Genomic DNA, 12805 nt, shown 5'->3' with positions numbered 1-12805 from the left:
ACTTCGATCCCTTTAAAATGAACCCCTCTTCCCCTCTCTGGTCCCCTCACCCTCCTCATAGGCACCATCATCTCCAAGTTTCTCTAAGACTCACCGTCTTACCACCACTTTCACCATTCACTACCTCTAAGGGCTCAGCTTCCCACTGCCGAGAGGATTCATTTAATCCTCCAGAGCCCAGGATTTAACTTGGTCCCAACTACCTGATCACCTATCAAGCTCCAAGAAGAAAGCCTCACTTCAGACTTCTGTCTCTTAAATGAGCCGTGCTTATTCAACAAGTCATTCAAAAAAAACCTTTCTTAAGCATATACTATGTACAAAAGGTTGGACAAACCTGAAATGAAACACGGGTCATGGGACAGTGTTCCAGGAGAAATAGACACACATCTGTGAGAGCTGGGGAAACAGGGCTTCCTGAAGAAGGTGACATGTGAACTAACGGGTGACAGATACGGAGAGCATGCCTGGCGCACTTAGAACCTCTGAGGACAGGAACCCGTCCTGCCCTCCGCTCTGGCCAGACGTAAGCAAGGACAACGGTGAGAGCCAGACTCATTTACAGAACGCCAGTGATGGACCAGACACCGACCTGAATTTGCATCCTTTCACTTAATCCTGTGACAATTGTAATGCAGGTATAATTATTATCCCCATTTTACGAATGTGGAGATTAAGATACAGAGTTGTTACATAACCTGCCCAAGGTCACACAGCTGAGAAATGGAAAGTCTTTACCTTTCTGCTTTGCTCTGGTGAAAACACCCCTCCTCCCAGTGGGAACTGACCTCCCCGCACCCCCACATGGGGGTGATCAGTGACTCCAATACAGGTCAGGCCTAACCCAGAACACAAGATGCTGGCAGAGTTGATTCGAGTCCTTTCTGGAGGACACACAGAGGCCCAACCTCAGGGTGCAGCCTCCATCCCACTGCAGGAACACGTCAGTAAAAGGGGAGAGGAGGGCCACACAGAGAGACACCTCCAGCACACAGAGAGAATTATAACTCAGTAAAAGAGATTCATCACCCACACATCTATACACCTTACCTTTGACAAAAGAGGCAAGAATATACAAAGGAGAAAAGACAGTCTCTTCCGTAAGTGGTGCTGAGAAAACTGGACAGCCACCTGTAAAAGGATGAAACTACAACCCTTCCTAATGCCATACACAAAGATAAACTCAAAATGGATTACAGACCTAAATGTAACACCAGAAACTAACTATAAAACCCTTAAGGGGAAAACTTAGGCAGAACACTCTTTGACATAAATCATAGCAAGATCTTCTATGACCCATGTCCTAGAATGATGGAAATAAAAACAAAAATAAATGGGACCTAATTAAACTTATAAGCTTCTGCAAAGCAGAAGAAACTATAGGCCCTCATCAAAATATCTGCAAACAATCAATGCTGGAGAGGATGTGCAGAAAAGGGAAACCTCTTGCACTGTGGATGGCAAAGTAAATTGATACAGCCACTGTGGAGAACAGTATGGAACTTTTCTTTCAAAACTAAGAATAAAACTACCATAGACCCAAAAATTCCACTACTGGGCATACACTCTGAAAAAACCACAACTGAAAATGACACCTGTACCCAGTGCTCAGTGCACTACTTACAACAGCCAGGGCATGGAAGCAACCTGGATGTCCACTGACAGGTGAACGAATAAAGAGCTTGTGGTCCACATATACAACAGAATATTCCTCAGCCATAAAAAGGAACAAATCTGAATCAGTTCCAGTGAGGTGCATGAATCTAGGGCCTGTTATTCAGAGTGAAGTCAGAAGGAGAAAAACAAGTATCATATAGCAATGCATATATATGGAATCTAGAAAAATGTTACAGATGAACCCGTTTGTAGGGGAGCAATAGAGATGCATGGGAGATGAGTCATGTATCTTACTAGTCATGCCCTCATTTCCCATGTTAGTAAGGCTTTGCTCAAAATCCTTCAAGGTAGGCTTCAGCATTATGTGAAATGAGAACTTCCAAATTTGTAAGCTGGGTTTAGAAAGGCAGAGGAACCAGAGATCAAATTGCCAACATTCTCTGGATCATAGAGAAAGCAAGGGAATTCCAGAAAAACATTTACCTCTGTTTCACTGACTACACTAAAGCCTTTAACTGCGTGGATCATAACAAACTGTGGAAAACTCTTAAAGAGATGAGAATACCAGACCATCTTACCTGTCTCCTGAGAAATCTGTATGCGGGTCAAGAAGCTACAGTCAGAACCTTGTATGGAACAACTGACTGTTTCAAGACTGAGAAAGGAGTATGACAAGGCTGTTTATTGTCAACCTGTTTATTTAAACTATTCACAGCACATCACTCAAAAAGCCAGGCTGAATGAGTTACAGCTGGAATCAAAATTGCTGGGAGAAATAGCAACAACCTCCAGTTGGAGATGATACTACTTTAATGGCAGAAGGCAAAGAGGAACTTTATAAAGAGCCTTTTGATAAGGGTGAAAGAGAGTGTAAAAAGTTGGCTTAAAACTCAATATTAAAAAAACTAAGATCATGGCATCTGGTGCTAGGACTTCATGGCAAATAGAAGGGGAAAGGTGGAAGCAGGGACACATTTCCTCTTCTTGGGCTCCAAAATCACTGCAGATGGTGACTGCAGCCATGAAATTAGATGACTGCTTCTTGGCAGGAAAGTTATGACAAATCTAGACAGTGTGTTTAAATGGAAAGACATCACTTTGCCGACAAAGGTCCATTAGTCAAGGCTGTGGTCTTTCCAGTAGACATGTATGGATGTGAGAGCTGGACCATAAAGAAGACAGAACACAGAAGAATTGATGCCTTTGAACTGTGGTACTAAAGACTCTTGAGCATCCCTTGGACAGCAAGAAAATCAAACCAGTCAATCTTAAGGGAAATCAACCCTTCATTGGAAAGACTGATGCTAAAGCTGAAGCTCCAATACTTTGGCCACCTGATGCGTAGAGCTGACTCAGTGGAAAAGACCCTGATCCTCAGTGGAAAAGACCCTGAGAGGATGAGATGATTGGGTGGCATCACCGATTCAATAAACATGAACTTGGGGAAACCCTGGGGGATGGTAAGGGACAGGGAAGCCTGGCATGCTGCAGTCCATGGGGTTGCAAAGGGTCAACACAGCTTGGCAACTGAACAACAACGGAGACACAGACATAGAGAAGAGACCAACGGACACAGTGGGGGAAGGTGAAGGTGGGAGGAATTGAGAGAGGAGCACTGAAACATACACATTTCCATATGTAAAACAGCCACTGGGACGTTGCTGTGAGACACAGGGAGCGCATCAGCGCTCTGTAACCGCTTAGAGCGGTGGGATGGGGTGGGAGGTGGGAGGGAAGCTCATGGGGGCGGGCACATATGCCTACCTACGGCTGATTCATGTTGATGTATGGCAGAAACCAATACAACGTTGTAAAGCAATTATCCTCCAATTAAAAATACATTTTTAAAGTAAAGACTATAAGCTTCACACGGAAAGAACAGGGACATTGCAGTTATCCTGCAACAACTCTAAATATAAACTCTTGTTTCTTAAGGGGGGGAAATCACTTAAGAGGCAAAAATGCCAGTTAAAACTAAATATCCCTGAAAACTTGCACCTATCCATGTTTAACATGTTAGTTAAGAAGAACAATAAACTATTCTCTTGGTACAAATTCCTTTCTAAGACACAATAAACAGGAAACAGGGAAAGTTTGTTAGAGAAAGTGCTAGCATTTAATCCTTTTGAAAATTTATCTTTTTTTTTCTTTTTGTAAAATCAATGCAAGTCTATTGTAATACGCAACCTAAAAGTATAAGTGTTGTTTACATTTTAATGGATTTGATACTAGTTTTTCCTACATACCAGGGCTTCCCTGGTTGCAATGCAGGAGACCTGGTTTTGATCCCTGGGTTGGGAAGATTCCCTGCAGTAGGAAATGGCAACCCACTCCAGAATTCTTGCCTGGAGAACTCTATGGACAGAGGACTAATACTTTTCCTATGCATATATTTTTTAAATGGTTGGTATAATATATGTACTGTTTTATCTTCGGCTTTTCTTACTTAATTTATTTTGTTGAGCTTAAAAATCTATTTAATGGGTACATTCAAGTTATGTGTGTAGTATAATTTAGTCATTTCTCTATTTAAAGGATAGTTAGATTATTGCATTTTTTCCATTATCAATACACTTCTTTGAATAGCTTTGCATATTAAAAAAAAATCCACACAACTCAGTTCAAAATGAGCAAATTATTGAAACACTTTACAAAGGAAGATGTGCAAATACAACAAGACCTCAACAATAATCATCTGGAAAATACAAATTTAAAACCACAACTAAGCACCTCCCTGGTGGTCCAGTGGTTAAGAATTCACCTGCCAATGCAGGAGACATGGGTTCGAACCCTGGTCCAGGAAGATTCCAGATGCTGCAAGGCAACAACGCCTGTGCACCACAACTACTGAGCCTGACCGCCACAACTACCAAGACCCGAGCACTCTAGGGTCTGAGCTCCACAACAAGAGAAGTCAACACAATGAGAAGCCCACACGCTGCACCTAGAAAGCAGCCTCCACTCAATGCAACTAGAGAAAGCCCACTCACAGCAATGGAGACCCAGCGCAACCAAAAATAAAATAAATAAAATTCTTAAAAAAGAAAACCACAGCTAGATTGTTCCATACTTCTGTAAAAAAAGACTAAAACAAAAAACCACACACAAAAAAACCCCTGATGGTACCAAGAACTTTAGAGCACAAAGACTGAACTTTACGGAAATTTTAAAAGTACTTCAGGAGACTGATGGATGTGAAAAGAATGACACCTGACCTCTGCAGTCTTCCTTCTAAAATCCCACAAGCTGAGACTAGTCTAGAGAGATAGAAACAAATCCCCGCTTGAGGAACACTCCTCGAAACTGTCAAGGTGATCAAGAGCAAGGCAAGTCTGAGAAACTATCACCAAGGCAAAGTAAGGAAACCAGATTTCCTTAGCTTGTCCCCATGTCCTTTCTCTCTCCCGAGATCCCATCCAGGATACCATGTTACATCTAGCTGTCCCGTCTTGGGAGGCTTCTCTTGACTGGGACAGTTTCTTGGACTCTTTTTTTCTGATGACCTGGACAGTTGTGAGGAGTGCTGGTCAGGACTGTGTAGACCACTCCTCACAGATTTATCTGATGTTCTTCTCATGATCAGACTGGGATTACGGTGTTTGCGAAGGAAGACCATAGAGGCAAAGCACCCTTCTTGTCACACATCAAGGTACACACCGTCAGCCTGATGGTGACCCCGAACACCGTGTCGAGAGCCACCTGTCAGGGTCTCCACTGAGAAGCAACTCTCTCCTCCCCTTTCCACTTGGCACTTTCTGGAAGGAAGTCACTGTGCACAGTCCACAATTAAGGAAGGGGGATTAAATTCTACCTCTCTGAGGGCAGAGCTGCTACATAAATTCAGAATGTTTTGCTCAGATTTGTCTATTCTCCTCCACTTAGTTATTCAATCATATGGACTCAGCTATGTATTTATTTTGTCACAAAATGTTATCTTCTTTTTCAGCACTGGCCACTGGGAGCTCCTGGGGCTGGCTCCTGTGTGCTGTTGACAAAGAACCACATCTCCATCTTCTCTTCCCAAGCACCCTCCGTCTCCTCCTGGGCAGTGAGGCTCCATGTGTCCCCACGATCATTCTGCCAGGCACAGTGAAGACATGCAATAAACGTGCTGAATAGTAAAGGAATGGATGAGGGATGCAGGACACCTGCTTCCTGCTGTGAGCAGCGGACACTTGCGCTGTGTGCCCAGGGCCTGCACTTCCTAATCTCCTTTGGGAACAGCCTCTCTCACCACAGTGCGGTGATGAGGCCAACCAGCAGAGCATCTCCCTGCTCACAGGGTCTCGGGTTGGGGCAGGCAGGTAACCCCATGCAGAGCCAAGTGGGTGCCCACAGGGCTGAATCTGCTGTAGCCCCGTTAGGGAGAGGACAGTGAGCTGACCCAGAGCGGGTATAGTTGAGGAATGGACTCCTTCTGAGGCCTAACCCATACTGTCCGTTAGTAAGTCCTGCCTGTGGGTGAGCTCTATGACCCCAAAATGCCCTTTTCACTTCCTCTGGTTTCGGTTGAGTTTTCAGTTCCTCATAATTAAAGCAATCCTTACAAGTCCTGCATTGCTGACCTTTACTGTTACAACAGTCAATCCTGGTGAGGTGACTGACCCTGGAGAGGCCTGACACCAGCTGACTGAGCCAGGGCCTGCGTCTCTTTCTCTTTCAGGGGCTGCGCACCCCAATGAGAAAGAGAAACCCCCAAGCTATTTTGTACCCCCACACTATCATCATCCCAGGCCAAAAGAGGACATCAAGGAAGTGGAAAGGGCTCACAAACAAGTGAAACCCTGACCTTGTATAGACCCCTAACTGTACCATCAGACCCACTGAACTCTACTAGTCACAAAACACAAACACAGACTACCCCACTGTGACCAGGAACCATCAACTCCATTATGTGGTAAAACCCCATCAGGAGGTTAACGGAGGGACTTTCCTCGTGGTCCAGTGGTTAAGAATTCACCTTCCAATACAAGGGGATGCAGTTTCGATCCCTGGTTGAGGAACTAAGACCCCACAGGCTGCTGGGCAACTAAGCTCGTGCACCTCACTAGAGAGAAGCCCGCAGGCTGCAATGAAGACCCAGTGGAGCCACAAATAAAAACTTTTTTTTTTTTTTTAAGAAAGAGTAAAGGAGTGCTCGCTTCGGCAGCACATATACTAAAATTGGAACGATACAGAGAAGATTAGCATGGCCCCTGCGCAAGGATGACACGCAAATTCGTGAAGCGTTCCATATTTAAAAAAAAAAAAAGAGTAAAGGAGACAAAAGGCCTGACCCCACAGTGAGCCAAGTATCAAGCTGAGACATGAAGCTATGAACTGGTTTCCGCCTCATCAGCTCACCCTAACCTCCGTGGCTGAGTACCACTGAGCCTGTGTTCTGCACTTCCTCCTGAGACCATGTGTAGTCATAACACACAGCTATCTAACCAGATATGTCTCTGCTTTAGCAACATTAGAGCAAAGCTGACATCAAGTTACCTGGCTGCTACATTACCCAGAAAGGCAACAGGAAGGAATGTGCCATCACTGGCACAGAGAGGGTGGGAGAAGAGGAGCTCTGTGCCCTGAGCTGGGCTCTGCTCCTCAGCAACAGACTCAGCAAGCCTGGCACCAGCCCACGGGACCAGGGCCTGCACACGAGGGAAGAACACATCATCCACAACTGGAAGGTACAAGCTGGCGGGACGAGCTCATCATTTCCTGTAAGGTTTCCAAACAATGAGTCCAGAGTTCCTGTGAGTTATGTCCCGCAGCCCAGACCCTCGCCTGTAGAGCCCATGTCTTCTTGGTTTACATCCGTGCTCAGCTCAGAGACAGCTGGCTGAGGACAGCACGACTCAGAAGCAGCAGGGGGCTTCAGGTCAGGAGATCTGGAGTTCTAAGCCAGGGCTGACCCCATGACAACTAAACCGAAACCGAGGCACACTGTCACTCTGGGCCCCAGCTTCCTCAACTGCAAAACAGGTAAACAAACAGAACCGCACGCTTTACCTGACTGCACTGTGAGGACAAAACAGCACCTGCCAGATTTGAAAAAGCTAAGTGCTCACTGCAAATATTAAATGGTGATGGGACTTGGAAGATAAAACATTCTCTGGGGATGCTCAATGGTTCCTGTAACCACCTGGGCTAAAGGAGGTGAGGTCCTGTTCGCCAAGGCACTGCCTGGCCCGAGCACCCACAGTATGGACCCAGACCCAGCTGGCTGCAGCTAGGGCAACCACAACCCCAGCTTTTCTAGGACAGTCACCTTCCTTCCATATCGTTCAGTGTTTCCTTTCAAAACAAGAATGTGTAACTGGATGTACTATTAAATGCAAGCTAAATATTTTCAGTGCCTTTTAAAGTGGTTCAAGTATTCGCCCATCAGAAGCTCACCCCCCTCCCTCCACACAGAACCCCTGCCGTGGCCAATCCGCACCCAACGCCCAGGGCGCTCCTCAGGACACGATGAGCACCTACCCACTCTGGCTGCTCACTGGGCTCTCCAGGCTTATGGTCAGAGGTCAGAGGTGGGGGCGAGTAATCTTTCACAGGAGTGGTGAATTCCACGGGTCCTGTTCCTGGCAAGGGCAGCTTCAGCAGCGGGTAGCTGGGATGGACAAAAAGGAGAGAAGAGTCAGGACATGATGGCAGGCAGAATCCATGCTGAGATAACAGTGACGCGGGAACCACCGCAGCGGCACTCACCTCCTGTGCTAGGAGAACCGCACAAATGTACAAAATACTAGTCATCAAACTTCAGGGCTACAAGGAAACTCAGGAGCCTCTAAATTAGAATTTTCAAGCTCCTTTTTAGTCACAGGGAACCCAATTCATAAACTACTTAATGAAATAGATTACTGGCTGAAAATTTTGAGAGATGTAATAAAGGCAAGAGGCTAAACAAACTTCTGGTCATATTGGACACACAAAAGACAAGAAAAAACTGGGGAAGACTTCCTCAGTGGCCTAGTAGTTAAGACTCCATGCTTCCACTGCAGGGGGCACGGGTTCAATCCCTGGCCAGGGAAGTTCCACATGCCAGGCAGTGTGGTCAAAAAAGAAAAAAAAAAAAAAAACCAGGAAACCAAAAATCCTACCCACTGATGCATCCTGATTCAGACTGTTGAGCAAATTGCTCCAGTTTAAAAGAACAGACCATAAAGATTGTGTATAATACATTGAGAATATGGTCTAGTATGGTTCCTAGACCAGGCTGAATGGAAATCAATGGATCCACCACTGGAGAAGGAAAAAGCTTGGACTAACATCAAAAAGTTGGCAAATGGATGTGCTTCTGATTTCGATTTTACGTCTTTAAAACTTTTTTTTTTTAGAACTTCCCTGGTGGTCCAATGATTAAGACTCTGAGCTTTGGGAGTCTGCAGTAAGTGCAGGTTCCACCCCTGGTCGAGGAAGTTCTGCATGCCGCATGTGGCCAAAAAAAAAAGAAATTTTAAACTTAGAATTAAGTTTTATGTAATACAATGCACAAGTCTTAAGCATACAGTGAATGCAATGAATATTTACAGATGGATCCACCTGTGTAGCCACTATGTAGATCAAGCTACAAAATATTTTCAGAACCTCAGAAGGTGGCCTTGTGCGCTAGTGAAGGGCATCATCTACCATAAACTACTATCAGAATTCCTATAATCACAAATTAGCTCTGCTTGTTTCTTCTGGCATATAACTGAAATCACCCATTCCGCTGTGTACTCCTCTGTGACTGGCTGTTTCAACTTACATCTACCGGATTCATCCACGCTGGTGCATGTAGTTTCATTTATACGCACTGCTTCATGCATATACACTAGTCCACCAAATGAACATACTACAGTGCATTTATCTATTCTAGTGTTGAGAAGGAACATTTGGCTGTTTCCAGCTGTAACTATTAAGAAGAGAAATTTTGGAAATTTTTATGTATACACTCATTCTTATGTAAGCACTCATTTCTGTAAGGCATATCCCTTGAACGAAATGGCTGGGTTGTGGAGCATACATGTTTAGCTTTGTGGGTAACACCAGTTTTCCAAAGTACTTATTTGAATTTATGCTCCCGCTGGCAGCATGATGGGAGTTTCAACTGCTCCACCTCTTGACCTTGTCAGTCCAATTAATTGGAACCATTTAGAGGAGAAGGTACTGGTATAGCTCTGTGGTTTCAATATACAGCAAACACTGTATGCTTATCTTTCATATGCTTATTGGCCACCTGGATAATTTCCATGTATTTCCAATTTTCCTTCTTTTCTTGATTTTTAGTTTCATTCCACTGTCACTGGAAAAGATCCTCTGTATGGTTTCAGTCTTTCTAAATTTATTGAGACTTGTGATCTAACACAGGGTCTGGCCTGGAGAATGTTCGATGTTCACTTGGGAAGAATGTGTACTAGTCTCGTTGGTTTCACTGTTGCTCAAGTCCTCCACCTTCCTTGTTGGTCTTGTCTGGTTGTATCCATCACTGAAAGCGGAGACCCGCTGTCACCGGAGAACTGTGCATTTCTCTTTTCAATTCTGTCCATTTTTGCTTTATATATTTTAGGGGTCTGCTGTTAAGAGGTTTATAATCATTACATCCTCCTGTTATACTAAAGCATATATAGTGTCAACATATCAATATAATCAATATATCATCAATATACAGTGTCCTCCTTCTTTGTCTCTAATGAACTTTTTAATGTTGCTTGATAACAATATAGCCACGTCAGCTCTCCTTTGGGTACCGTTTAGCATGGAATATCATTTTCCATCCTTTTACTTGCAACCTCTTTGTGTTCTAACATCCAAAGCGTGGTGTGTTACACTACAGTGTCTCCCCAGAGCTTGCAGGCCCACTGAGCCCACACACTCTAGAACCCGTGCACGCAACAAGAAGAGAAGCTTGTGTGCCGCAAGCCAGGGCCCAGGTGTCGCAACAAAGACCCAGCGCAGCCAAAAGCAGCACGCAGACACTCTTCTTAAACATACAAACTGTGCTGCCTTTTTTGCTGTCGCACTGGGTCTTTGTTGCCACGCACAGGCTTTCTCTAGTCCCAGCGAGCTGGGGGTACTCTTCTTTGCAATTTGCAGGCTTCTCATTGCTGTTGTGGAAAACGGGCTCTAGGTCTGCGGGTCTCAGGAGTTGCAGCTCACAGGCTCAGCAGTTGTGGCTTGTGGTCCTAGCTGCTCCTCGGCATGTGGGGTTTTCCCACGGCATTTACAATCTTCCTGGACCTGTGTCCCCTGCATGGCAGGCAGATTCTTTTTTTTTTTTTTAAACTATTTTAAATAATTTATTCATAAAAATTTACCTCACAAATAGAAGGAATTTCAATATATAATTAATTAGGTAAAATGTTATAAACATAATTTAATAATTATTTTTGCTAGCAACAGATCCTTGGTCCCAGGTAATCCAAGGGATTATATTGGTAATCCAAGGCACTTTAAGCAATCAAGTAGGAATTTTGTATATAACTGGATCTGGATTTTTCAAATGTGTGGAGAGCAACAGAATTTTTAATGGTATTTTCACACATTTTCAATGGTATTTTTTTTATTAGCAGTTATTAATCAGACCCTTAAGGAAAAAAACTTTCCAAAAAATAATCCTTGAAAATGGTTTAAATTTAAACCCATTAACTTCATAGGGTTTCTATTTAGTCATATATCCCTTTTAAATGTCAGACTGTCAGGCTTCCTTTCCGAAGGGAGTATAACAGTGCCTGTAACAGAGAATAAAACTATTTCTAAATATTTTTAAATTGTCTAAAATACAATTTTATGTAAATGGTAAGAATTAACTTGGGAAATCAAAAATTGATTGTAATTAAATAGAAAATTATAGTGTTACATTGAATACACTTTATGTTTTTAGCCTATAATAAGAAAGATACAGGTTGGTGTACATCAGGAAGTAAAAAAAAAATCAGTATAAATTAAGTTGAAGCTTGAGAGGTTAGCTCTGTTCAGAATCAGTGTTGATTTAAAAATCAATGCAAGTTTAAACAAACATGCTTTGCTTTACCAACATGACGTGTGTAACACTAAGATGGAGTAAGGATTGTAAAAAAAAAACCAAAAAGGAGCTTCCAGCCTATGTGTGGACATGAAGAGGTGTGCACAGAAACACAGATCTGGACAGGCATATTTTTAACCATGAAAAACCAGGGAAGTATAGATTCTTTTAAAAATCAAATTGTCTTTTAGTAGGAGAGTTTGATCCACTTACATTTAACGTGACTACTGACAGGGAAGGATTTACTTATGCCGTCCAGCTATTTGTTTTCTCTCTGTCAAATGATTTTTGCTCATCAATTCCTCCATTGCTTTTTAAAAAATAAAAAAACAGGGAGGAGGCTGATTTTTTTGTAGTGTGCCACTTTGATTGACTTCTACTTTCCTGTTCTATATATCTTAGAAGTTATTTTCTTAGTGGTTACCTTGAAAGCGAAAGTTACTCAAGTCGTGTCCGACTCTTTGCGACCCCATGGACTATATAGTTCACAGAATTCTCCAGGCCAGAATATTGGAGCGGGTAGCCTTTCCCTTCTCCAGGGGATCTTCCCAACCCAGGGATCAAACCCAGGTCTCCCTCATTGCAGGTGGATTCTTTACCAGTTGAGCTACAAGGGAAGCCTGTGGTTACCTTGGGAATTCTATTATTAACAACTTACAGGACTTCCCTGGTGGTTCAGTGGTTATTAAGAATCCACTGCTAATGCAAGGGACACGAGTTCAATCCTTCATCCAGGAAGATTCCACATGCTGCAGGAAACTACTGGGCCCACGTGCCATAACCACTGAAGCCAGGCACCCTGGAGCCTATGCTCTGTAACAAGAGAACCCAGTGCAGGGAGAAGCCCACATATAACAACAAAGACGCAGCACAGCCAAAAATCAAAAAACAACAACAAAACCTTGTAACAATCTAGACTGAATAGTATTATTACAGAGGAGTTCAAAAGCAAATCTGAACAGGTGGAAGAAAGGATCAGCAATCATGAAAATAAGACAAATGAAATTAAGCAGACTGAGAGCCTAGCTTCCATAGTACACACTCTGACAGTACATCCTGGTCTTTCCCCTTTTATATTGTTACTGTCACAGATTATACTTTATACATTTATTCTCATTAATATAGCTTTTATGTTATATTTAATACACTTGCCCTTTAAATCACAAAAGACAAAGAAAGAAATTACAAACCAAACCGAAA

The 12805-nt window shown here is 43.3% G+C and overlaps 1 protein-coding gene and 1 non-coding gene across 2 annotated transcripts in view; one reads left to right on the top strand and one right to left on the bottom strand.

Moving 5' to 3' along the window:
• The window catches only part of LOC122682520 (SREBF chaperone), a 98788-nt gene that overhangs the window by 18382 nt on the left and 67601 nt on the right, over window positions 1–12805 (bottom strand). The window contains exon 3 of the mRNA XM_043885316.1: window positions 8083–8212. Within this exon, the coding sequence (XP_043741251.1) occupies window positions 8083–8212 (130 nt within the window). The remainder of the gene's footprint in view (window positions 1–8082; window positions 8213–12805) is intronic.
• On the top strand, window positions 6751–6857 carry LOC122683416. Its single transcript, XR_006337752.1, has one exon. It is a non-coding gene; the product is annotated as a U6 spliceosomal RNA (small nuclear RNA).

The sequence above is a fragment of the Cervus elaphus genome, chromosome 24, assembly GCF_910594005.1.
Source record: "Cervus elaphus chromosome 24, mCerEla1.1, whole genome shotgun sequence".
Taxonomy (NCBI): Eukaryota; Metazoa; Chordata; class Mammalia; order Artiodactyla; family Cervidae; genus Cervus; species Cervus elaphus.
This window is presented reverse-complemented; position numbering and strand designations above follow the sequence as displayed.